The sequence below is a fragment of the Papaver somniferum genome, chromosome 1, assembly GCF_003573695.1.
Source record: "Papaver somniferum cultivar HN1 chromosome 1, ASM357369v1, whole genome shotgun sequence".
Classification (NCBI taxonomy): domain Eukaryota; kingdom Viridiplantae; phylum Streptophyta; class Magnoliopsida; order Ranunculales; family Papaveraceae; genus Papaver; species Papaver somniferum.
In genome coordinates, this window is record NC_039358.1 from 175,341,631 (window position 1) to 175,369,117 (window position 27,487).

General features: G+C 37.0%; 1 protein-coding gene across 1 annotated transcript in view; it reads right to left on the reverse strand.

Annotated features, from left to right (window-relative positions):
* LOC113354476 overlaps nucleotides 1-25,236 on the reverse strand; it is a 40,961-nt gene extending 15,725 nt beyond the window's left edge. Inside the window, exons 1-3 of the mRNA XM_026597802.1 lie at nucleotides 24,717-25,236; nucleotides 24,047-24,581; nucleotides 23,122-23,897 (exon numbers count right to left, since the gene is read on the reverse strand). Coding sequence (XP_026453587.1) covers nucleotides 23,122-23,897; nucleotides 24,047-24,581; nucleotides 24,717-25,236 — 1,831 coding nt within the window. The remainder of the gene's footprint in view (nucleotides 1-23,121; nucleotides 23,898-24,046; nucleotides 24,582-24,716) is intronic.
* Between the last annotated feature and the right edge of the window lie 2,251 nt (nucleotides 25,237-27,487).

Genomic DNA, 27,487 nt, shown 5'->3' on the forward strand with positions numbered 1-27,487 from the left:
TTATTTTCTTTTATGGGTTTTGATAATTTATGCTAGGCTAATTTAAAAAAAAAAAAAAAAAAATTTACTTGCTCCCAGATTTTAAAACCAAATTTTATTTTGCTCCCACATTAACAACCAAATTTTTTTCTTCTTCCTCCTTATCCCGACAAAACCAAAATTCTCCCATAAAAACCAAAAAGTTTTCCAAATCTTTCCCTAAAAACCAAAATTTTTCTTTTTCCCATCAAAACCAAATGTCTCCCGCCAAAACCAAATTTTTCCCAACAAAACCAAATTTTTCCAAAAAGTCCAATCCCTTAAAAACCAAATTTTGAGCTTTGTAAACTCTTTACTTAGCCTTTGAGCCCAATCATGTCTAGATCTTTTTCTACAGTTGGGGAATACAACGAATCCCTTAGAGAACTTGCGTATGGACAAACTTCACGTTATGAACCTCCCACAGACCATGATGTCAATAGTTATAGGAATTATTATGGACATTTTCAAAGTCCCGAGCTTCACTACATGAACCCTACTGACTATTCGCACATGCATCGTTTGCCACAACGTGAAAATGAACATTTTGCTAGTGCCTCACTCACACAATCATCTCTTGTGGATCAATTAGAAGCTCGAATCGCAGCTTTAGAAATGCAATCACATGAGGAATCTGTCACATCTAATTTTCTTAGGCAACCTGAAATCTATGCATGTCCCGCATGTGGTAGTTTAGACCACCCTGTTGAGAATTGTCATATTTTGCATAATTTTAGGCAATCTAGAGAAAATCCAAGGTATGAAATGCCCATAAATTGTGAGAATGGTGGTCATTGGGACCGTAATCAATCCTTTGAGGGTTGCGATCAATCTTTTATAAACCCTAATGACCATTCACACATGTACCAATCACCACAATTTGAACATGAAGAATTTTGTACTCCCATGAATTTAGACTCCACCACAGAAGCTTTCAGACTCAGTGAGCAAAACTTCGATAGATCTACATCACGAATTCAGGCATATTTAGATCAGATTTTGCTTCACCTACAAAAGGAGGAAATTCATGAGGAAATGTATGTTGTCCCTCATGAAGTGTCTAGTCCCATTCATGTAAATGATGTTGAATATGAACCTAATTTAGAGGAACATGAATCGACTAATGACACCACCACTTTTAATGAGGACCAATATGCATGCTACCATGATGATGATTATGATGATTATGATGATATGTTAGAAGAACATGAAAATATTGTGGAACCTGTTGGTTCAATAACATATGGCTTCTCGCCCTCGACCTTCATGAATGTTGTTTTTTCTAATACTCATTGTAATTCATATGATTTTGATATTGACATGGGATTCGTACAATTATTCTGTGAAGATGAGCATGACATAGGAATAGTTGAATCTTCTGTAGACACTAATGCTAATATGCATGAAAATATATTTGATGTGTCTGATTCTCTACCTAGGTCACATTGTGATATTTCTCCTGATTTGCCGATGCATGAGAATAAATTTGTTGATGATGTTGATGACTCTGATTGTGATCTTGCCAATTTGTTTGATGATTGTGAGCATGTTGTGACACGTGTAGAATACTTAGGAGATGTTGATGTGATTAATAATGATGTGCCTATCGTCCTACATAAGTCACAATCTGATGGCCTTCCACCCAACCTAGATTTGGTTTGTACCCATATTGTCAAACCGATTTTTCTGAAAATTCCTAATCTAGGATTGGAACTGTATGCTTCCCAAGTCCTTTTGGACTATTTTGCATCTAAGTATAATATCTTTGAGGAGCCACAGTTGGAATTAGCATGTGTACCCGTCCCTAGCAAAGTTCATTTCGAGTTAGACCTTGTACATGATGAACCCCCGAAACTGCGCGATTTTGTTTTCAAAATTATATCTTCTGTAAAATCCAGGTTTGGGGGTAGCTCATTTTGTTTCACAGCTTCACTTGCATGCCTATCATATTATTATTGTGTGAAGCTGTTGAAACCTCTACACTTTGTCTTTTGGGTTGATCCTCAACTCTTTAGATTGTTAGTGTATGGTGAATTTTTGTATATAATCCAGTAGATAAAATTTCTTAAAAACCCTTTTGTTCCTTTTGTATATATTTTGCTAATCCAATATGATCTCGGCTGACATATGTTGGATTCTTGCCTTGAATAACGGAGTTCTAATATTGCTTTCGCCGAAATCGGGTATTCTCTTTCCCTTTTCTCTACTCAACATGATCCTCTTCATATGTTGTATTAATTTTTTCCATATTTTGAAACATTGAGGACAATGTTTAGTTTAGGTTTGGGGGTATAGAGTAGATACCACGATAATATGCCATAATTGAAAACAAGAACTCCATCCTTTTTGAAAAAATTGAAAAATTCCAAAAAAATTGAAAAATCAAAATAAAAAAAAAAATTGAAAAAAAAAAAAAAAACATAAAAAATGGAGCTCATTTACCTTGAAATGTTGACTCTTGTGCAAATATGTAATTATTAGGAGTCTTAGTCTAGATATTTAGGCACCCTGATTCTAGCACAATTCACATAGTGATAAGAAATTTGCACGCGCACGATCTACCAATACATGTATGGCCTCGATCTTCAAGGTGTTTGATAGGAAGTCACGATTGCCAATCACTTTAGAATACTGAACGAAACTTGACTAGCTTGTTCTTTGGTTGGTTGGGATAGAAGGTGGAGGTTACATTAAGAAAGACAACCATCGAATTTAACTGGGTGCATCAAAAAGGGCTACCTCTTGCAAAGTGTCATGTAATCTTTTGTTTCCTTTTGTATATGTATCAAAAGTGTTTCCTTTCAAAAAAAAAAAAAAAAAAAAAAAAAAACGAAATTCAAAAAAAATATCAGAAAAATAAAAAAAAAAAAAAAAAAAAAAAAAAATCAAGTATTTATCAATTCCATCATCTCTTGTTCCAAAAATAAAAGAGAGTATCAATGTAAATAAGAGTCATGTAAAGAGTCATTTTGTTGTTTCATTGTAATAAGCAAGGAGGGTGTATGCCATTGATGTACAACGCGAGCAATTGTGAAATACCTCCAACTCATTCACAATTCTCGTAAAGTCCGGACAGCTAGCTAGATTTCGACCTCAGTTCTTAGCCTGAGAAACTATCTCTTGGTGATTAGTAGTCATAACTTCAAATCTTTCTTTACACATGTGTAGATACACTTTACACTCTTATCACATGTCTTTATTTGTTATCAGTGCTAGGATTGTGCCTTTGATAGCTAGATTGACATCTCCATTTTGCTGTGAGCTTAACTGTTTTGCACATGTCACATTTGATGGAATCTGAGCTCATATTTTGTCCTTAGGTTTTGTAGGCACACCTCTGGTAAACCTTCACGAGACTTCAACTCGTCCACTAGGGACACTTAGTGGTTTAAAAGGCTTAGTGCATACGCTAAATGCATTCGAGAGACCAGCGACAGTGGTATAGTTAGGATTTCCTTAGTTTTGTTTTACTTGAGGACAAGTAAAATTCAGGTTTGGGGGTATTTGATGAGTGCCAAATATTGTATATATTTATCCCTTTTTGTTGGCATTTAACTCATCTTTTATGCATTAATTCTACATTTTATCCCATATTCTGTATTTTCATTGTTTTCAAGAATAAATATTTTTCTTACTTAATTTTGCATTTTTAGGTAATAAATAAAATCTGGATGACTTGCGGAGCGGAAAAGAGCAGAAAAGTAGTGAAAAGCCGGGAGAAATCACGCAAGGAAGCCGCGAAGAATGGTGCACACAACCTCATTTTCTACACACAAAAACGCCTCCGTTCTCAGCCATCAGATCAGTTCTCAGAAGCATCCGATGGTCGCTCCTTCATAGAGCATCAAAATCTGAAGTCTCTGCCAAGCACCACAGCGCTGAAATTCCAAGCCTTCAGATTAGATGGTAGTTGAATCCAACGGTTGCTCCCTTGCTGTTCATCAAAGTTTGATATCTCCGCCTTACACTACAGCACCTAACCCCATCTGGATCCGTCTATTTAGTTGTACCAAAAAAAAATCCTACGGTCGCTTCCATCCCCTTCCTTAAAGCCGTTCGATTCCATCTGAACTTAATGATCCGATGGCCCAGCTCGTGAAACATCATCTCTTGATGAACCCGACTCACACCAGAACATCCCATACCCTAAAAAACCCATCGAGAACTACCCATTCCATTTCTCTCCTTCTCTTTCTTTTCCTTCTCCTTCACCCGACAGTTGCAGAGCTCTGCAACTCGAGCTCCTGCCTCTCTTCCTTGTCGCAACAGCCACCACACCACACCGTACATCACCCCCATCCCAAGTTTCTCCCTTGTCTCGTTTTTAGCATCAACTGAGAGCTAGGTTACACAATCGAAAGAGGGGACAAAACTTGAAGAGACAGGAGCAGAAGAAGAAGATAAAGCGTGGGTTAGACGCAAATCAACAGAAATCAGTGAGTAATTTTGGGAATTTGAGAAAACCCTAATTTCAATTTAGGGTTTCGAAAATTTAGGGTTTGTTGTAAACTATAAATATGGATGTTGTTGCTACTGTTAGGGGTGTTCTTGGGTTAGCCAAGTTAACCCCCAATTTGGGTCTGAGTAGGTTTAATTTTAATTTTAATTTCAGTTTCAATTTCTATTTCAATTTCAAATTACTCTTTCTGTTTACCATGTTTTAATTCATCACTACCATGTTTTAGTTCATCACTAGGAAGTAGATGAAGCCTCTATGCCACAGTGAAGTAAATGATTAGTTTTGTTCTTGATGAGCTTGAATTAGAACCATGGAGGATTGATTACTCAGTGATGATAGTAACCTGTGATTGGTGGTGCTGTAAGAAGACCACCAATGCTAGGGGTGAACAGGATTAACTAGGTGAGCAATTTTCTTTAGATATAGGATAGTTAGTCAATTAGTGACCAAGTCCATCTGTGATTGATGGTGCTGTAAGAAGACCATCAATGCTAGGGATGCATTAGTGAACTAAATGAATAGCTTATCCTAGATGAAAGCCCAGAACACAAGGCAGGCCTGAACCTTCACCTTGTTTACTAAGGCCAAGAGCAAGACTTGCACTGGACATGATATAGCTGAGGATTTAGGTGGATTCAATATCCTAGTTTTCCCCAATTCCCTGTTTAGGTAGATTTTACTTAGAAAACAACCATAGCTCCCTCCAAGTCCCTGTGGACAAACCCTTTCTTCCCATCACTAGCTACAACTGACCCTGTGCACTTGCAGGTCAATTTGTAGGTTCTTTTTAAAACCACACCAAGTTTTTGGCGCCGCTGCCGGGGACTCGGTTGCGGCGCATAAGTTGTTTTTCTTTGCCTTGCTTTTCTGTGCAGTTGCATATCTTGCATAATTTTCTGCCATTTGCATCTGTCTACCACCTGCATCTCATGCTGTAGTTAATAGCATTTTAGCATCTGTAGTTGTAACTTAGTAATCATTTTAGTCTTGTAAATATTAGTTAGTAATCATCTGTAGTTGTTCATTAACTTTGCTACTTAGCTATACCTTGCATCCTAGCATTAGCATTCTGTTCTGTATCATTATCATTTCCATTCTGTGTAGCTGTAGCATCACTGCATCATCTTTGACATTTGCATAATCTCTTCTCAATTGCTTAAACTGCACAACTCTGGAAACTGAAGCTTTTGTTGAGTTAGCAAGTACATGTGCTTCTCCTGCTGTGCTTATCCTGCTGCTGCTCCTGATCCTGCTGCTGCTATTGCTGCTGAGCTCCTGTTGCTATTCCCTGCTGCTGCTGCCTGCTGAAGCTGGTGTAAGATAAAGCCCAACTGGGCTGTAAGCTGCAGAAGGAGAAGAAATTGAGCCAAGCCCAACTGGGCCTCAGAAAAAACCAAAGCTTAGGATGATCCAAAGCCCAACTGGGCTTTTGCAACCTAACTGAGCAGCTGGGCTGTGCTTAAGCAAGTAAGCCTAAACCCATTAAGAGAACCCAACCTGTGGGCTTCCATTTTTAATTTGTGGGCTTGTAATAATTTTGTTTTTCTTTATTTTTTTATTTGGGCTTGTAATAATTTTTCTTTTTCTTCTTTTTCTTTCTTTTATGGGTTTGTAATTATTATTGTTGTTTTTATTTTCTTTTATGGGTTGTGATAATTTATGCTAGGCTAATTTAAAAAAAAAAAAAAAAAAAAAAAAAAAAATTTACTTGCTCCCAGATTTTAAAACCAAATTTTATTTTGCTCCCACATTAACAACCAAATTTTTTTCTTCTTCCTCCTTATCCCGACAAAACCAAAATTCTCCCATAAAAACCAAAAAGTTTTCCAAATCTTTCCCTAAAAACCAAAATTTTTCTTTTTCCCATCAAAACCAAATGTCTCCCGCCAAAACCAAATTTTTCCCAACAAAACCAAATTTTTCCAAAAAGTCCAATCCCTTAAAAACCAAATTTTGAGCTTTGTAAACTCTTTACTTAGCCTTTGAGCCCAATCATGTCTAGATCTTTTTCTACAGTTGGGGAATACAACGAATCCCTTAGAGAACTTGCGTATGGACAAACTTCACGTTATGAACCTCCCACAGACCATGATGTCAATAGTTATAGGAATTATTATGGACATTTTCAAAGTCCCGAGCTTCAATACATGAACCCTACTGACTATTCGCACATGCATCGTTTGCCACAACGTGAAAATGAACATTTTGCTAGTGCCTCACTCACACAATCATCTCTTGTGGATCAATTAGAAGCTCGAATCGCAGCTTTAGAAATGCAATCACATGAGGAATCTGTCACATCTAATTTTCTTAGGCAACCTGAAATCTATGCATGTCCCGCATGTGGTAGTTTAGACCACCCTGTTGAGAATTGTCATATTTTGCATAATTTTAGGCAATCTAGAGAAAATCCAAGGTATGAAATGCCCATAAATTGTGAGAATGGTAGTCATTGGGACCGTAATCAATCCTTTGAGGGTTGCGATCAATCTTTTATAAACCCTAATGACCATGCACACATGTACCAATCACCACAATTTGAACATGAAGAATTTTGTACTCCCATGAATTTAGACTCCACCACAGAAGCTTTCAGACTCAGTGAGCAAAACTTCGATAGATCTACATCACGAATTCAGGCATATTTAGATCAGATTTTGCTTCACCTACAAAAGGAGGAAATTCATGAGGAAATGTATGTTGTCCCTAATGAAGTGTCTAGTCCCATTCATGTAAATGATGTTGAATATGAACCTAATTTAGAGGAACATGAATCGACTAATGACACCACCACTTTTAATGAGGACCAATATGCATGCTACCATGATGATGATTATGATGATTATGATGATTGTTAGAAGAACATGAAAATATTGTGGAACCTGTTGGTTCAATAACATATGGCTTCTCGCCCTCGACCTTCATGAATGTTGTTTTTTCTAATACTCATTGTAATTCATATGATTTTGATATTGACATGGGATTCGTACAATTATTCTGTGAAGATGAGCATGACATAGGAATAGTTGAATCTTCTGTAGACACTAATATGCATGAAAATATATTTGATGTGTCTGATTCTCTACCTAGGTCACATTGTGATATTTCTCCTGATTTGCCGATGCATGAGAATAAATTTGTTGATGATGTTGATGACTCTGATTGTGATCTTGCCAATTTGTTTGATGATTGTGAGCATGTTATGACACTTGTAGAAGACTTAGGAGATGTTGATGTGATTATAATGATGTGCCTATCGTCCTACATAAGTCACAATTGTTGGCCTCCACCCAACCTAGATTTGGTTTGTACCGATATTGTAAAACCAATTTTTCTGAAAATGCCTAATCTAGGTTTGGAACTGTGTGCTTCCCAAGTCCTCTTGGACTATTTTCATCAAATATAATACATTTGAGGAACCACAGTTGGAATTAGCATGTTTGCCCGTCCCTAGCACAGTTCATTTCGAGCTAGACCTTGCATGATGAACCCCCGAAACTGCGCGATTTTGTTTTCAAAATTATATCTTCTGTAAAATCCAGGTTTGGGGGTAGCTCATTTTGTTTCACAGCTTCACTTGCATGCCTACCATATTATATTGTGTGAAGCTGTTGAAACCTCTACACTTTGTCTTTTGGGTTGATCCTCAACTCTTTAGATTGTTAGTGTATGGTGAATTTTTGTATATAATCCAGTAGATAAAATTTCTTAAAAACCCTTTTGTTCCTTTTGTATATATTTTGCTAATCCAATATGATCTCGGCTGAATATGTTGGATTTTGCCTTGAATAACGGAGTTTAATTCTGCTTTCGCCGAAATCGGGTATTCTCTTCCTTTTCTCTACTCACATGATCCTTTCATATGTTGTATTTAATTTTTCCATATTTTGAAACATTGAGGACAATGTTTAGTTTAGGTTTGGGGGTATAGAGTAGATACCACGATAATATGCCATAATTGAAAACAAGAACTCCATCCTTTTTGAAAAAATTGAAAAATTCCAAAAAAATTGAAAAATCAAAAAAAAAATAAAAAATTAAAAAAAAAAAACATAAAAAATGGAGCTCATTTACCTTGAAATGTTGACTCTTGTGCAAATATGTAATTATTAGGAGTCTTAGTCTAGATATTTAGGCACCCTGATTCTAGCACAATTCACATAGTGATAAGAAATTTGCACGCGCACGATCTACCAATACATGTATGGCCTCGATCTTCAAGGTGTTTGATAGGAAGTACGATTGCCAATCACTTTAGAATACTGAACGAAACTTGACTAGCTTGTTCTTTGGTTGGTTGGGATAGAAGGTGGAGGTTACATTAAGAAAGACAACCATCGAATTTAACTGGGTGCATCAAAAAGGGCTACCTCTTGCAAAGTGTCATGTAATCTTTTGTTTCCTTTTGTATATGTATCAAAAGTGTTTCCTTTCAAAAAAAAAAAAAAAAAAAAAAAACGATGTATATATTCATAAAAAAAATATCAGAAAAATACAAAAAAAAAAAAAAAAAAAAAAAAAATCAAGTATTTATCAATTCCATCATCTCTTGTTCCAAAAATAAAAGAGAGTAATCAATGTAAATAAGAGTCATGTAAAGAGTCATTTTGTTGTTTCATTGTAATAAGCAAGGAGGGTGTATGCCGTTGATGTACAACGCGAGCAATTGTGAAATACCTCCAACTCATTCACAATTCTCGTAAAGTCCGGACAGCTAGCTAGATTTCGACCTCAGTTCTTAGCCTGAGAAACTATCTCTTGGTGATTAGTAGTCATAACTTCAAATCTTTCTTTACACATGTGTAGATACACTTTACACTCTTATCACATGTCTTTATTTGTTATCAGTGCTAGGATTGTGCCTTTGATAGCTAGATTGACATCTCCATTTTGCTGTGAGCTTAACTGTTTTGCACATGTCACATTTGATGGAATCTGAGCTCATATTTTGTCCTTAGGTTTTGTAGGCACACCTCTGGTAAACCTTCACGAGACTTCAACTCGTCCACTAGGGACACTTAGTGGCTTAAAAGGCTTAGTGCATACGCTAAATGCATTCGAGAGACCAGCGACAGTGGTATAGTTAGGATTTCCTTAGTTTTGTTTTACTTGAGGACAAGTAAAATTCAGGTTTGGGGGTATTTGATGAGTGCCAAATATTGTATATATTTATCCCTTTTTGTTGGCATTTAACTCATCTTTTATGCATTAATTCTACATTTTATCCCATATTCTGTATTTTCATTGTTTTTAAGAATAAATATTTTTCTTACTTAATTTTGCATTTTTAGGTAATAAATAAAATCTGGATGACTTGCGGAGCGGAAAAGAGCAGAAAAGTAGTGAAAAGCCGGGAGAAATCACGCAAGGAAGCCGCGAAGAATGGTGCACACAACCTCATTTTCTACACACAAAAACGCCTCCGTTCTCAGCCATCAGATCAGTTCTCAGAAGCATCCGATGGTCGCTCCTTCATAGAGCATCAAAATCTGAAGTCTCTGCCAAGCACCATAGCGCTGAAATTCCAAGCCTTCAGATTAGATGGTAGTTGAATCCAACGGTTGCTCCCTTGATGTTCATCAAAGTTTGATATCTCCGCCTTACACTACAGCACCTAACCCCATCTGGATCCGTCTATTTAGTTGTACCAAAAAAAAAATCCTACGGTCGCTTCCATCCCCTTCCTTAAAGCCGTTCGATTCCATCTGAACTTAATGATCCGATGGCCCAGCTCGTGAAACATCATCTCTTGATGAACCCGACTCACACCAGAACATCCCATACCCTAAAAAACCCATCGAGAACTACCCATTCCATTTCTCTCCTTCTCTTTCTTTTCCTTCTCCTTCACCCGACAGTTGCAGAGCTCTGCAACTCGAGCTCCTGCCTCTCTTCCTTGTCGCAACAGCCACCACACCACACCGTACATCACCACCCCATCCCAAGTTTCTCCCTTGTCTCGTTTTTAGCATCAAACAGTGAGAAGCTAGGGTTACACAATCGAAAGAGGGGACAAAACTTGAAGAGACAGGAGCAGAAGAAGAAGATAAAGCGTGGGTTAGACGCAAATCAACAGAAATCAGTGAGTAATTTTGGGAATTTGAGAAAACCCTAATTTCAATTTAGGGTTTCGAAAATTTAGGGTTTGTTGTAAACTATAAATATGGATGTTGTTGCTACTGTTAGGGGTGTTCTTGGGTTAGCCAAGTTAACCCCCAATTTGGGTCTGAGTAGGTTTAATTTTAATTTTAATTTCAGTTTCAATTTCTATTTCAATTTCAAATTACTCTTTCTGTTTACCATGTTTTAATTCATCACTACCATGTTTTAGTTCATCACTAGGAAGTAGATGAAGCCTCTATGCCACAGTGAAGTAAATGATTAGTTTTGTTCTTGATGAGCTTGAATTAGAACCATGGAGGATTGATTACTCAGTGATGATAGTAACCTGTGATTGGTGGTGCTGTAAGAAGACCACCAATGCTAGGGGTGAACAGGATTAACTAGGTGAGCAATTTTCTTTAGATATAGGATAGTTAGTCAATTAGTGACCAAGTCCATCTGTGATTGATGGTGCTGTAAGAAGACCATCAATGCTAGGGATGCATTAGTGAACTAAATGAATAGCTTATCCTAGATGAAATCCCAGAACACAAGGCAGGCCTGAACCTTCACCTTGTTTACTAAGGCCAAGAGCAAGACTTGCACTGGACATGATATAGCTGAGGATTTAGGTGGATTCAATATCCTAGTTTTCCCCAATTCCCTGTTTAGGTAGATTTTACTTAGAAAACAACCATAGCTCCCTCCAAGTCCCTGTGGACAAACCCTTTCTTCCCATCACTAGCTACAACTGACCCTGTGCACTTGCAGGTCAATTTGTAGGTTCTTTTTAAAACCACACCAAGTTTTTGGCGCCGCTGCCGGGGACTCGGTTGCGGCGCATAAGTTGTTTTTCTTTGCCTTGCTTTTCTGTGCAGTTGCATATCTTGCATAATTTTCTGCCATTTGCATCTGTCTACCACCTGCATCTCATGCTGTAGTTAATAGCATTTTAGCATCTGTAGTTGTAACTTAGTAATCATTTTAGTCTTGTAAATATTAGTTAGTAATCATCTGTAGTTGTTCATTAACTTTGCTACTTAGCTATACCTTGCATCCTAGCATTAGCATTCTGTTCTGTATCATTATCATTTCCATTCTGTGTAGCTGTAGCATCACTGCATCATCTTAGACATTTGCATAATCTCTTCTCAATTGCTTAAACTGCACAACTCTGGAAACTGAAGCTTTTGTTGAGTTAGCAAGTACATGTGCTTCTCCTGCTGTGCTTATCCTGCTGCTGCTCCTGATCCTGCTGCTGCTATAGCTGCAGCTGCCTTTTCTTTCCCCTGCTGCTGTGCACTTGCCTCTGCCCTGCAACTCTCCTGTTGCCTTTTCCTTCCACTGCTGCTGCTGCTGCATTGAGCCCAAAAGCCTCAGAAGCCCATAAGTCCAAAGCCTGGGTTTTTAACCATTGGCCCTTTACAAACCAAAGCCCAGGTCTAATCAAAAGACCACAGTCCACTGTTAGCTCAATCCCACTGAGCCCAAGCCTAAGTTTAAGGCCAAAGCCCATTTACACTTCAAAGACTAACTGAGCCCAAGCTCAGTTCATTTTATTGTTATCAAACCCATTAGTACTCAAAGCCCAATTTAAGCCAAAAGGCTTCATAGCCCAATAGCAACTAGAACCCAAAATAGTTAGAACACTACAAAACACACCCGATCTCTGTGGATCGACCCGTACTTGCACGAGCTATAACTGACGACCGTGCACTTGCGGTATTACTGTAGGCCCCCGTTTTTATTGCGCTTAATTTTATACATATCTCCGGGCCCACCAAGTTTTTGGCCGGGGATAATTTTTAGGACCTTTTAGAAGCCTACCAAGTTTTTGGCGCCGTTGCCGGGGATTGGTGCTGTGTTTTTCTTGTAGTTTTATTAGCTATTTTTGCATTTCACTGCATAGCATTTGCATCTGCATCTGCTTCACTTCATTTGCTGTTGGACCTGCTGTTCTGAACCAGTTTTTCCTCTGCTGGGACGCCACCAAGGAAAAGAACCAAAGCCCAACTGGGTTTTTGCAACAATATCAGAGCAGTTGGGCTGTGCTTAAAAGGTAACCCATTTAAGAGAACCCGAATTGTGGGCTTCCAATTTTTAATTGTGGGCTTGTAATATTAAAGCCAATTTTTGGGCTTTTTATTTTCTGTTGGGTTTGTAATTAATTTTTGTGGGCTTGTTTGTTTAATTTGTGGGCTTGTATTTAATTTTTGTGAGCTTGTTTAATTTGGACTTGTATTTTGTATTCTGGGTTTTTAAACCCAGCTGAGCTTGTAACCGATCACGCTAGGTTAACTCGTTAGTGGGCCGAGTACCCAAATTCTAGGCCGAGATTTTGGACTCAGTTTCACCAAACGTTTTCAAACCAGCTGAGCCAAAGCAAACACAAAACCAAACAGTGGGCTTGCTCCCATTCAAAAACCAAATTTTATTTTCTTTTTTAAAAAAAATAAAAATAAAAAAAAAAATATTAAAAATTAAAAATTGAAAGAAAAAAAAACATAAAAAATGGAGCTCATTTACCTTGAAATGTTGACTCTTGTGCAAATATGTAATTATTAGGAGTCTTAGTCTAGATATTTAGGCACCCTGATTCTAGCACAATTCACATAGTGATAAGAAATTTGCACGCGCACGATCTACCAATACATGTATGGCCTCGATCTTCAAGGTGTTTGATAGGAAGTCACGATTGCCAATCACTTTAGAATACTGAACGAAACTTGACTAGCTTGTTCTTTGGTTGGTTGGGATAGAAGGTGGAGGTTACATTAAGAAAGACAACCATCGAATTTAACTGGGTGCATCAAAAAGGGCTACCTCTTGCAAAGTGTCATGTAATCTTTTGTTTCCTTTTGTATATGTATCAAAAGTGTTTCCTTTTCAAAAAAAAAAACAAAAAACAAAAAACGATGTATATATTCATAAAAAAAAATATCAGAAAAATACAAAAAAAAAATAAAAATAAAATAAAATAAAAAATCAAGTATTTATCAATTCCATCATCTCTTGTTCCAAAAATAAAAGAGAGTAATCAATGTAAATAAGAGTCATGTAAAGAGTCATTTTGTTGTTTCATTGTAATAAGCAAGGAGGGTGTATGCCGTTGATGTACAACGCGAGCAATTGTGAAATACCTCCAACTCATTCACAATTCTCGTAAAGTCCGGACAGCTAGCTAGATTTCGACCTCAGTTCTTAGCCTGAGAAACTATCTCTTGGTGATTAGTAGTCATAACTTCAAATCTTTCTTTACACATGTGTAGATACACTTTACACTCTTATCACATGTCTTTATTTGTTATCAGTGCTAGGATTGTGCCTTTGATAGCTAGATTGACATCTCCATTTTGCTGTGAGCTTAACTGTTTTGCACATGTCACATTTGATGGAATCTGAGCTCATATTTTGTCCTTAGGTTTTGTAGGCACACCTCTGGTAAACCTTCACGAGACTTCAACTCGTCCACTAGGGACACTTAGTGGTTTAAAAGGCTTAGTGCATACGCTAAATGCATTCGAGAAACCAGCGACAGTGGTATAGGTAGGATTTCCTTAGTTTGTTTTTACTTGAGGACAAGTAAAATTCAGGTTTGGGGGTATTTGATGAGTGCCAAATATTGTATATATTTATCCCTTTTTGTTGGCATTTAACTCATCTTTTGATCATTAATTCTACATTTTATCCCATATTCTGTATTTTCATTGTTTTCAAGAATAAATATTTTTCTTACTTAATTTTGCATTTTTAGGTAATAAATAAAGTCTGGATGACTTGCGGAGCGGAAAAGAGCAGAAAAGTAGTGAAAAGCCGGGAGAAATCACGCAAGGAAGCCGCGAAGAATGGTGCGCACAACCTCATTTTCTACACACAAAAACGCCTCCGTTCTCAGCCATCAGATCAGTTCTCAGAAGCATCCGATGGTCGCTCCTTCATAGATCATCAAAATCTGAAGTCTCTGCCAAGCACCACAGCGCTGAAATTCCAAGCCTTCAGATTAGATGGTAGTTGAATCCAACGGTTGCTCCCTTGCTGTTCATCAAAGTTTGATATCTCCGCCTTACACTACAGCACCTAACCCCATCTGGATCCGTCTATTTAGTTGTACCAAAAAAATCCTACGGTCGCTTCCATCCCCTTTCTTAAAGCCGTTCGATTCCATCTGAACTTAATGATCCGATGGCCCAGCTCGTGAAACATCATCTCTTGATGAACCCGACTCACACCAGAACATCCCATACCCTAAAAAACCCATCGAGAACTACCCATTCCATTTCTCTCCTTCTCTTTCTTTTCCTTCTCCTTCACCCGACAGTTGCAGAGCTCTGCAACTCGAGCTCCTGCCTCTCTTCCTTGTCGCAACAGCCACCACACCACACCGTACATCACCACCCCATCCCAAGTTTCTCCCTTGTCTCGTTTTTAGCATCAAACAGTGAGAAGCTAGGGTTACACAATCGAAAGAGGGGACAAAACTTGAAGAGACAGGAGCAGAAGAAGAAGATAAAGCGTGGGTTAGACGCAAATCAACAGAAATCAGTGAGTAATTTTGGGAATTTGAGAAAACCCTAATTTCAATTTAGGGTTTCGAAAATTTAGGGTTTGTTGTAAACTATAAATATGGATGTTGTTGCTACTGTTAGGGGTGTTCTTGGGTTAGCCAAGTTAACCCCCAATTTGGGTCTGAGTAGGTTTAATTTTAATTTTAATTTCAGTTTCAATTTCTATTTCAATTTCAAATTACTCTTTCTGTTTACCATGTTTTAATTCATCACTACCATGTTTTAGTTCATCACTAGGAAGTAGATGAAGCCTCTATGCCACAGTGAAGTAAATGATTAGTTTTGTTCTTGATGAGCTTGAATTAGAACCATGGAGGATTGATTACTCAGTGATGATAGTAACCTGTGATTGGTGGTGCTGTAAGAAGACCACCAATGCTAGGGGTGAACAGGATTAACTAGGTGAGCAATTTTCTTTAGATATAGGATAGTTAGTCAATTAGTGACCAAGTCCATCTGTGATTGATGGTGCTGTAAGAAGACCATCAATGCTAGGGATGCATTAGTGAACTAAATGAATAGCTTATCCTAGATGAAAGCCCAGAACACAAGGCAGGCCTGAACCTTCACCTTGTTTACTAAGGCCAAGAGCAAGACTTGCACTGGACATGATATAGCTGAGGATTTAGGTGGATTCAATATCCTAGTTTTCCCCAATTCCCTGTTTAGGTAGATTTTACTTAGAAAACAACCATAGCTCCCTCCAAGTCCCTGTGGACAAACCCTTTCTTCCCATCACTAGCTACAACTGACCCTGTGCACTTGCAGGTCAATTTGTAGGTTCTTTTTAAAACCACACCAAGTTTTTGGCGCCGCTGCCGGGGACTCGGTTGCGGCGCATAAGTTGTTTTTCTTTGCCTTGCTTTTCTGTGCAGTTGCATATCTTGCATAATTTTCTGCCATTTGCATCTGTCTACCACCTGCATCTCATGCTGTAGTTAATAGCATTTTAGCATCTGTAGTTGTAACTTAGTAATCATTTTAGTCTTGTAAATATTAGTTAGTAATCATCTGTAGTTGTTCATTAACTTTGCTACTTAGCTATACCTTGCATCCTAGCATTAGCATTCTGTTCTGTATCATTATCATTTCCATTCTGTGTAGCTGTAGCATCACTGCATCATCTTTGACATTTGCATAATCTCTTCTCAATTGCTTAAACTGCACAACTCTGGAAACTGAAGCTTTTGTTGAGTTAGCAAGTACATGTGCTTCTCCTGCTGTGCTTATCCTGCTGCTGCTCCTGATCCTGCTGCTGCTATTGCTGCTGAGCTCCTGTTGCTATTCCCTGCTGCTGCTGCCTGCTGAAGCTGGTGTAAGATAAAGCCCAACTGGGCTGTAAGCTGCAGAAGGAGAAGAAATTGAGCCAAGCCCAACTGGGCCTCAGAAAAAACCAAAGCTTAGGATGATCCAAAGCCCAACTGGGCTTTTGCAACCTAACTGAGCAGCTGGGCTGTGCTTAAGCAAGTAAGCCTAAACCCATTAAGAGAACCCAACCTGTGGGCTTCCATTTTTAATTTGTGGGCTTGTAATAATTTTTGTTTTCTTTATTTTTTTATTTGGGCTTGTAATAATTTTTCTTTTTCTTCTTTTTCTTTCTTTTATGGGTTTGTAATTATTATTGTTGTTTTTATTTTCTTTTATGGGTTGTGATAATTTATGCTAGGCTAATTTAAAAAAAAAAAAAAAAAAAAAAAAAAAAAATTTACTTGCTCCCAGATTTTAAAACCAAATTTTATTTTGCTCCCACATTAACAACCAAATTTTTTTCTTCTTCCTCCTTATCCCGACAAAACCAAAATTCTCCCATAAAAACCAAAAAGTTTTCCAAATCTTTCCCTAAAAACCAAAATTTTTCTTTTTCCCATCAAAACCAAATGTCTCCCGCCAAAACCAAATTTTTCCCAACAAAACCAAATTTTTCCAAAAAGTCCAATCCCTTAAAAACCAAATTTTGAGCTTTGTAAACTCTTTACTTAGCCTTTGAGCCCAATCATGTCTAGATCTTTTTCTACAGTTGGGGAATACAACGAATCCCTTAGAGAACTTGCGTATGGACAAACTTCACGTTATGAACCTCCCACAGACCATGATGTCAATAGTTATAGGAATTATTATGGACATTTTCAAAGTCCCGAGCTTCAATACATGAACCCTACTGACTATTCGCACATGCATTTGCCACAACGTGAAAATGAACATTTTGCTAGTGCCTCACTCACACAATCATCTCTTGTGGATCAATTAGAAGCTCGAATCGCAGCTTTAGAAATGCAATCACATGAGGAATCTGTCACATCTAATTTTCTTAGGCAACCTGAAATCTATGCATGTCCGCATGGGTAGTTTAGACCACCGTTGAGAATTGTCATATTTTGCATAATTTTAGGCAATCTAGAGAAAATCCAAGGTATGAAATGCCCATAAATTGTGAGAATGGTAGTCATTGGGACCGTAATCAATCCTTTGAGGGTTGCGATCAATCTTTTATAAACCCTAATGACCATGCACACATGTACCAATCACCACAATTTGAACATGAAGAATTTTGTACTCCCATGAATTTAGACTCCACCACAGAAGCTTTCAGACTCAGTGAGCAAAACTTCGATAGATCTACATCACGAATTCAGGCATATTTAGATCAGATTTTGCTTCACCTACAAAAGGAGGAAATTCATGAGGAAATGTATGTTGTCCCTCATGAAGTGTCTAGTCCCATTCATGTAAATGATGTTGAATATGAACCTAATTTAGAGGAACATGAATCGACTAATGACACCACCACTTTTAATGAGGACCAATATGCATGCTACCATGATGATGATTATGATGATTATGATGATATGTTAGAAGAACATGAAAATATTGTGGAACCTGTTGGTTCAATAACATATGGCTTCTCGCCCTCGACCTTCATGAATGTTGTTTTTTCTAATACTCATTGTAATTCATATGATTTTGATATTGACATGGGATTCGTACAATTATTCTGTGAAGATGAGCATGACATAGGAATAGTTGAATCTTCTGTAGACACTAATATGCATGAAAATAATTTGATGTGTCTGATTCTCTACCTAGGTCACATTGTGATATTTCTCCTGATTTGCCGATGCATGAGAATAAATTTGTTGATGATGTTGATGACTCTGATTGTGATCTTGCCAATTTGTTTGATGATTGTGAGCATGTTATGACACTTGTAGAAGACTTAGGAGATGTTGATGTGATTAATAATGATGTGCCTATCGTCCTACATAAGTCACAATTTGTTGGCCCTCCACCCAATCTAGATTTGGTTTGTACCGATATTGTAAAACCAATTTTTCTGAAAATGCCTAATCTAGGTTTGGAACTGTGTGCTTCCCAAGTCCTCTTGGACTATTTTCATCCAAATATAATACATTTGAGGAACCACAGTTGGAATTAGCATGTTTGCCCGTCCCTAGCACAGTTCATTTCGAGCTAGACCTTGTGCATGATGAACCCCCGAAACTGCGCGATTTTGTTTTCAAAATTATATCTTCTGTAAAATCCAGGTTTGGGGGTAGCTCATTTTGTTTCACAGCTTCACTTGCATGCCTACCATATTATTATTGTGTGAAGCTGTTGAAACCTCTACACTTTGTCTTTTGGGTTGATCCTCAACTCTTTAGATTGTTAGTGTATGGTGAATTTTTGTATATAATCCAGTAGATAAAATTTCTTAAAAAACCTTTTGTTCCTTTTGTATATATTTTGCTAATCCAATATGATCTCGGCTGAAATATGTTGGATTTTGCCTTGAATAACGGAGTTTAATTCTGCTTTCGCCGAAATCGGGTATTCTCTTCCTTTTACTCTACTCAGCATCCTTTCATATGTATTTTAATTCTTTCCATATTTTGAAACATTGAGGACAATGTTTAGTTTAGGTTTGGGGGTATAGAGTAGATACCACGATAATATGCCATAATTGAAAAAAGAACTCCATCTTTTTGAAAAAATTGAAAAATTCCAAAAAAAATTGAAAAATCAAAATAAAAAAAAATTGAAAAAAAAAAACATAAAAAATGGAGCTCATTTACCTTGAAATGTTGACTCTTGTGCAAATATGTATTATTAGGAGTCTTAGTCTAGATATTTAGGCACCCTGATTCTAGCACAATTCACATAGTGATAAGAAATTTGCACGCGCACGATCTACCAATACATGTATGGCCTCGATCTTCAAGGTGTTTGATAGGAAGTTACGATTGCCAATCACTTTAGAATACTGAACGAAACTTGACTAGCTTGTTCTTTGGTTGGTTGGGATAGAAGGTGGAGGTTACATTAAGAAAGACAACCATCGAATTTAACTGGGTGCATCAAAAAGGGCTACCTCTTGCAAAGTGTCATGTAATCTTTTGTTTCCTTTTGTATATGTATCAAAAGTGTTTCCTTTCAAAAAAAAAAAAAAAAAAAAAAAAAAAAAAAAAAAATCAGAAAAATCAAAAAAAAAAAAAAAAAAAAAAAAAAAAAAAATCAAGTATTTATCAATTCCATCATCTCTTGTTCCAAAAATAAAAAGAGAATCAATGTAAATAAGAGTCATGTAAAGAGTCATTTTGTTGTTTCATTGTAATAAGCAAGGAGGGTGTATGCCATTGATGTACAACGCGAGCAATTGTGAAATACCTCCAACTCATTCACAATTCTCGTAAAGTCCGGACAGCTAGCTAGATTTCGACCTCAGTTCTTAGCCTGAGAAACTATCTCTTGGTGATTAGTAGTCATAACTTCAAATCTTTCTTTACACATGTGTAGATACACTTTACACTCTTATCACATGTCTTTATTTGTTATCAGTGCTAGGATTGTGCCTTTGATAGCTAGATTGACATCTCCATTTTGCTGTGAGCTTAACTGTTTTGCACATGTCACATTTGATGGAATCTGAGCTCATATTTTGTCCTTAGGTTTTGTAGGCACACCTTGGTAAACCTTCACGAGACTTCAACTCGTCCACTAGGGACACTTAGTGGTTTAAAAGGCTTAGTGCATACGCTAAATGCATTCGAGAGACCAGCGACAGTGGTATAGTTAGGATTTCCTTAGTTTTGTTTTACTTGAGGACAAGTAAAATTCAGGTTTGGGGGTATTTGATGAGTGCCAAATATTGTATATTTATTTTTTGTTGGCATTTAACTCATCTTTTATGCATTAATTCTACATTTTATCCCATATTCTGTATTTTCATTGTTTTCAAGAATAAATATTTTCTTACTTAATTTTGCATTTTTAGGTAATAAATAAAATCTGGATGACTTGCGGAGCGGAAAAGAGCAGAAAAGTAGTGAAAAGCCGGGAGAAATCACGCAAGGAAGCCGCGAAGAATGGTGCACACAACCTCATTTTCTACACACAAAAACGCCTCCGTTCTCAGCCATCAGATCAGTTCTCAGAAGCATCCGATGGTCGCTCCTTCATAGAGCATCAAAATCTGAAGTCTGCCAAGCACCACAGCGCTGAAATTCCAAGCCTTCAGATTAGATGGTAGTTGAATCCAACGGTTGCTCCCTTGCTGTTCATCAAAGTTTGATATCTCCGCCTTACACTACAGCACCTAACCCCATCTGGATCCGTCTATTTAGTTGTACCAAAAAAAAATCCTACGGTCGCTTCCATCCCCTTCCTTAAAGCCGTTCGATTCCATCTGAACTTAATGATCCGATGGCCCAGCTCGTGAAACATCATCTCTTGATGAACCCGACTCACACCAGAACATCCCATACCCTAAAAAACCCATCGAGAACTACCCATTCCATTTCTCCTTCTCTTTCTTTTCCTTCTCCTTCACCCGACAGTTGCAGAGCTCTGCAACTCGAGCTCCTGCCTCTCTTCCTTGTCGCAACAGCCACCACACCACACCGTACATCACCACCCCATCCCAAGTTTCTCCCTTGTCTCGTTTTTAGCATCAAACTAGGTGCTACAAGCTAGAACAGTGAGAAGCTAGGGTTACACAATCGAAAGAGGGGACAAAACTTGAAGAGACAGGAGCAGAAGAAGAAGATAAAGCGTGGGTTAGACGCAAATCAACAGAAATCAGTGAGTAATTTTGGGAATTTGAGAAAACCCTAATTTCAATTTAGGGTTTCGAAAATTTAGGGTTTGTTGTAAACTATAAATATGGATGTTGTTGCTACTGTTAGGGGTGTTCTTGGGTTAGCCAAGGTAACCCCCAATTTGGGTCTGAGTAGGTTTAATTTTAATTTTAATTTCAGTTTCAATTTCTATTTCAATTTCAAATTACTCTTTCTGTTTACCATGTTTTAATTCATCACTACCATGTTTTAGTTCATCACTAGGAAGTAGATGAAGCCTCTATGCCACAGTGAAGTAAATGATTAGTTTTGTTCTTGATGAGCTTGAATTAGAACCATGGAGGATTGATTACTCAGTGATGATAGTAACCTGTGATTGGTGGTGCTGTAAGAAGACCACCAATGCTAGGGGTGAACAGGATTAACTAGGTGAGCAATTTTCTTTAGATATAGGATAGTTAGTCAATTAGTGACCAAGTCCATCTGTGATTGATGGTGCTGTAAGAAGACCATCAATGCTAGGGATGCATTAGTGAACTAAATGAATAGCTTATCCTAGATGAAAGCCCAGAACACAAGGCAGGCCTGAACCTTCACCTTGTTTACTAAGGCCAAGAGCAAGACTTGCACTGGACATGATATAGCTGAGGATTTAGGTGGATTCAATATCCTAGTTTTCCCCAATTCCCTGTTTAGGTAGATTTTACTTAGAAAACAACCATAGCTCCCTCCAAGTCCCTGTGGACAAACCCTTTCTTCCCATCACTAGCTACAACTGACCCTGTGCACTTGCAGGTCAATTTGTAGGTTCTTTTTAAAACCACACCAAATAGATAAATCTGTCTCTCACAGAAATACCTACGAGTTTTGTTCCGTCTTTTGATAAATCAAGGTGCATAGGAACCAATTGATAAATCGGACTAATATTCCCGAATAACAACCTAGTATTATCAATCACCTCACAATAATCTTAATCGTATGATAGCGAAACAAGATATTGTGGAATCACAAACGATGAGACGAAGATGTTTGTGACTACTTTTAATCCTACCTATCGGAGATAAATCTCAAGCAAATCTTAGCAAAGATCATACTCAATCACGATAGAAGAAGTAAGATAAGAACACGCAACTACAGAGAAAATAGTTGGGCCTGGCTTCACAATCCCAATGAAGTCTTCAAGTCGTTAACCTACAGGGTTTCGTGAAAAACCTAAGGTTAAAGGGGAATCGACTCTAGCTTATGCAACTAGTATCACACAGGAGGTGTGGGGACTAGGTTTCCCAGCTGCTAGAGTTCTCCTTTATATAGTTTTCAAATCAAGGTTTGCAATATTAGTTACCTTGTTAACAAAGAATTCAATATTCACCGTTAGAGGAAAACCTGATTAGATTCAAGCTAATATCTATCAACCGTTAGATCGAACTTAGCTTGTTATACACAAATGAAATGTACCCTCATTTAGGTTTATGTAACCGTACCTAAACGTGTATACCATGTTGGCTCAACAGTAGTTAACCGAGGTTAGTTATATGAACAATCTCATATTAACCTTATTCATCTTAAACATAACTAGTTCAAATGACTGAAATGAAACTAGTTAAATAGTTGTTCAATTGTTATATTCTCATAGAAGTATACAAGAACACAATTGAAGCAAAATCGGTTTGATTCACTCGAACCAATTCATGAACATTATAGCCACGGTTTGCAAAGAATGCATTCCTTAATATGTAAATGTATTAGTTCATGAACAAACCGATTTTAGAACTTTAGTCACTCAAGTATGCAAAGGGGTTCGCATACTTAAGTAACCGGTCTGAGTTTGGTTTCTCCAGTATGCGAACGGGTACGCATACCCTAGTACACTTTCTTCTATCGCTGGTGCTTCCTATAAAACATTTACTTTTTTCTAAACTGATAATTTGTCCAGAAGCATTTTGATATTCCTTGAGCATGTCCATTAGATTTTTGACATTTCTCCTCTCATCATTGCAGAACAAGAAAATATCATCTGCAAATAGTATATGTGATGATTGAATACCATTTCTGTTAACCATTGCCTTCAGTTCTCCATTTTGAATCTTCTTTGTAATGTTTCTACTTAGAGCATCTTCAACAATTACAAATAATAGTGGAGATAAAGGATCTCCCTGTCTCAATCCTATTTCCACTTTGAAATAGCCCTCTGGTCCTCCATTCACTAGCACATAAATTCTAGCTGATGTAAGAAGAATTTGCAGCCAATAGATTCCTTTGTCTGAAAATCCAAATTTGCTCATAACCTGAAAAAGGAACTTCCAACTTAGAGAATCATAAGCCTGTGTGATATCAATCTTTAAACCAAAATTTCCTCCTCTTCTTTTGGTATCCAATTCATTTATCATTTCTGATGCTAATGTTATCTGTTCTTGGATTGTTCTCCCCTTAATGAAAGCTCCTTGTTGAGGTGATACTATCTTTTGAATTATATTTCCCATTCTAGAAGCCAACATTTTTGTGAAGATTTTGAAACTGAAATTCATTAGACCAATTGGTCTAAATTGTTTTTCCTTATTTGCATTACTTACTTTTGGAATGAGCTTTAGAAAATTAGCATTTAGCCCTGCAGGAATAAATTGTCTCCTCCAACAGTATTGAATTGCATTCGTAATATCTTCACCTATAAACTCCCATGCATACCTGTAAAACCAACCAGAAAATCCATCTAGTCTTGGAGCACTTTCAGGGCATTTTTTATATCTTCGTTTGTAGGAACAACTTCCATCATTGTATTATCTTCTCCTTATACCAATCTGGGGATGCTATCCAAATAATCTTGAGCCATTTACACTTCTTTAAATTTAAATTTATCTTCAAAGTAGGCAACTAAATTCTCTGCTATATCTCTTTGGTTGGAAATGATATTTCCATCTTCATTTTCTAGCTGTATTATCATACTTTGAGATTGTCTCAACTTTAAATTCATGTGGAAAAATCTAGAGTTTGATGCTCCTTCCTTTAACCACATTACTCTGGACTTCTGTTGAGTTATTTCCTTTTGATGCTGAACTAGAACTTCCAACCTCCCTCTTGCAATGACAAGCTTGTTTAATTGATGGATAATTTCTGGATTTTGATCAGAAATAATAATAGCATCTAAGACTTCCTTCTCTGCTAACTTCAAATTCTTGTTAACATCACCAAACACAGACCAATTCCAATCCTTTATATCAATTTTTAGTCTTTTCATTTTGCTCATAAAAATATAGATTGGATTACCTTGAAGATTGTTGTTCCATGACTCCTTTATTAGTGTTAAGAAGCCAGGATGGTTTATCCACACTTTTAAAGCTCTAAATGGTACATTTATTGGCTTTGGAATTGCTGTATTAGCTCCATATAATGTGATGTGATCAAATACTCCTCTTGCTCCTAACTTATATGTCCATCTGGGGAAAAGATCTAGCCATTTATCATTATAGACTGCTCTGTATAAGTTACATACAATTCTTTTCTAACCAGATTTTGCTACTTGAATCAAACCACAACTATGCAAGCAGTTATTAAATTCTAGCATTGAAATTCTTAGAGGTCTTAAACCTCCCTTTTTCTCTTCTTCTCTTAATACTGCATTAAAATCTCCAATTGTTAACCATGGTTTATCTAATGAACTTACGTCCTCCATCTCCCTCCATAGAGTTCTTTTATCTGTTGTTAATGATGCTGCATGGACACCTGTGATAAGAACATTTCCAACTTCTACGGTAATTGATTGCTCAGTACTTGAAACTAGAATTTGAGGTTTTATAGAAGCACTCCATAATATCCAGATATTTTCTTTTCTTGATTCAGTTGAATTGTGAATTGCTTCATAGTGCATTCCTTTCAGTCTCAATTTTTCACAAAAATCTGAAGAATAATTTACCTTTGGTTCTGCCAGAATAACTAAAGTAGGATTTAAACTGTTAACTAAACTTCTAAGTTTATATTTGGCCCTTGTTATCCTTAGGCCTCTTGTATTCCAAAATGATATTCTCATTTATTGGATGATTGTTGAGAATAATTACTTCCTCTCATTTTCACAAGTGGAACTTCATTTTTAACTACACCAGAAAATTGATTTCTTGTTTTAATAATGCTTATATGCTTAGAAGCCTTCTGTTTTTCTTTAGGCACTTCTTCATGAACTACTTCTTTTTCCACTGGTGGTATACATGAATAACCTCGTTCATTGAAGGAGCACTAGAAGCAGACTTGAGAATTTGATTAATATTTAGTACTGGAAACTCAACTTGTGAGTTAAAAATCTCATCATTCATATGTTGTAATAACTGAAATTTATCTGAACTAATTTGAGGAGTATCTGTTGTTAATGGAATTGGAGGAATTATGGCATCAACCTCCTCATCAGTATCCAATAAACTCTCATAAATGTCCATTGCTTTGTCTTTACTAGGAGTACATGAGCATATATCAAAACCAACCTGAGCTGGATCTTGTTTCTTCTTTGATTCAACTTTTCTCCAAACTTTTTTCACTGCATTTGTATTTTTATTCTCCTCCTGTTTCACATGTTCATTCCTTTTAGTTCTGCATTATGCAACATAGTGTCCCAATACATTACAGTGATTGCAATATTTTGGTAGCTTAGGAATTTGTATTGATTTCTCAAATCCACCATACTTTGATTCAACCCAAATTTTACTTGGGATTGATTTTTCTAAATCCATTTCCACCAAAACACTAGCATAAAATCCTGCTTTTTTCTTCAAAGTTGTTTCATCCACTTTTATTGGCCTTCCAAGATCTTTTCCCATGTGTAGAATGATTTTTTCCTTCTAATATTCAATATTAAGACCAGGGAAATTCACCCACACAAATGCTGAAGAGGTTTTCTGAGCAGTTGGATTGAAATTTGGTTCTCAATTCTTAAGAGTAAGATTGTGTTCTTCCACCACCCAGTTACCAGTCCAAATATGTAATTTGTCTTCTTCATTGTCTAATTTGATAATGAAAAATCCTTTTCCTAAAGGAATAAGTTGAACATAACATTTCAATCTCCATTGTCTTTTAAGGGATGATTTTGCAATCTTAAATTTCAACTTTACGAGATCCAATCTCCCAATCAAGCTAAATTCCCATTCCTTTAAACTTTCATCAATTATATCATCAGGAATGAACAAAGAAGGTGAGTGACCATGAACTCCACATTCAGGAAGATCCGAAATTATCTTTGAAGATAATCTAAAGTCATTTTATGAAATATTTTATTTCGATCCAGAACTAGATCCATTTTTTGAATTATCTTGAGATTCCTCCATATTTATTATCAAATGATGAACCAATTCACCTTTTTGTTACTACCAATCATTGTAATTAACAAGAAGGACTTGAATTAATGAAGATTGAGAAAATTCTGAAGTAGCGGTAAAAAAAAACCGAAAGCTGAGTCAGTCGCCCGATCCTCAGAGCTCAACTCACCAATTCACCTAGTCCAGATTGAACAAACACTGTATTAAGCCGCTACAGACACTGACCTACTACAAACTAACTTCGGTCTGGACTGTAGTTGAACCCCAATTAATCTCACAATGATCCAAGGTACAGTTGCGCTCCTTACGTCACTGATCCCAGCAGGATACTACGCACTTGATTCTCTTAGCTGATCTCACCCACAACTAAGAGTTGATACGACCCAAAGTCGAAGACTTTAATAAACAAATCTGTATCACACAGAAAAGTCTACGGTAATAGATAAATCTGTCTCCCACAAAAATACCTACGAGTTTTTGTTCCGTCTTTTGATAAATCAAGGTGACATGAACCAATTGATAACCTGGACTTATATTCCCGAAGAACAACCTAGTATTATCAACCACCTCACAATGATCTTAATCGACGCGACGAAAGAAGATATTGTGGAATCACAAACGATGAGACGAAGATGTTTGTGATTACTTTTATATCTTGCCTATCGGAGATATCAATCTCAAGCCAATCGTTACGATTGTACTCAATACGATAGAAACAACAAGATCAAATCACACAACTATAAGAAAGTAGTTTCGGTCTGGCTTCACAATCCCAATGAAGTCTTCAAGTCGTTAACCTACAGGGTCTCGGTAGAAACCTAAAGTTAAAAGAAAATCGACTCTAGCTTATACAACTAGTATCACACATGAGGTGTGGGGATTAGGTTTCCCAGTTGCTAGAGTTCTCCTTTATATAGTCTTTCAAATCAGGATTTGCAATCAATGTTAGCTTAGTAACAAAGCATTCAATATTCACCG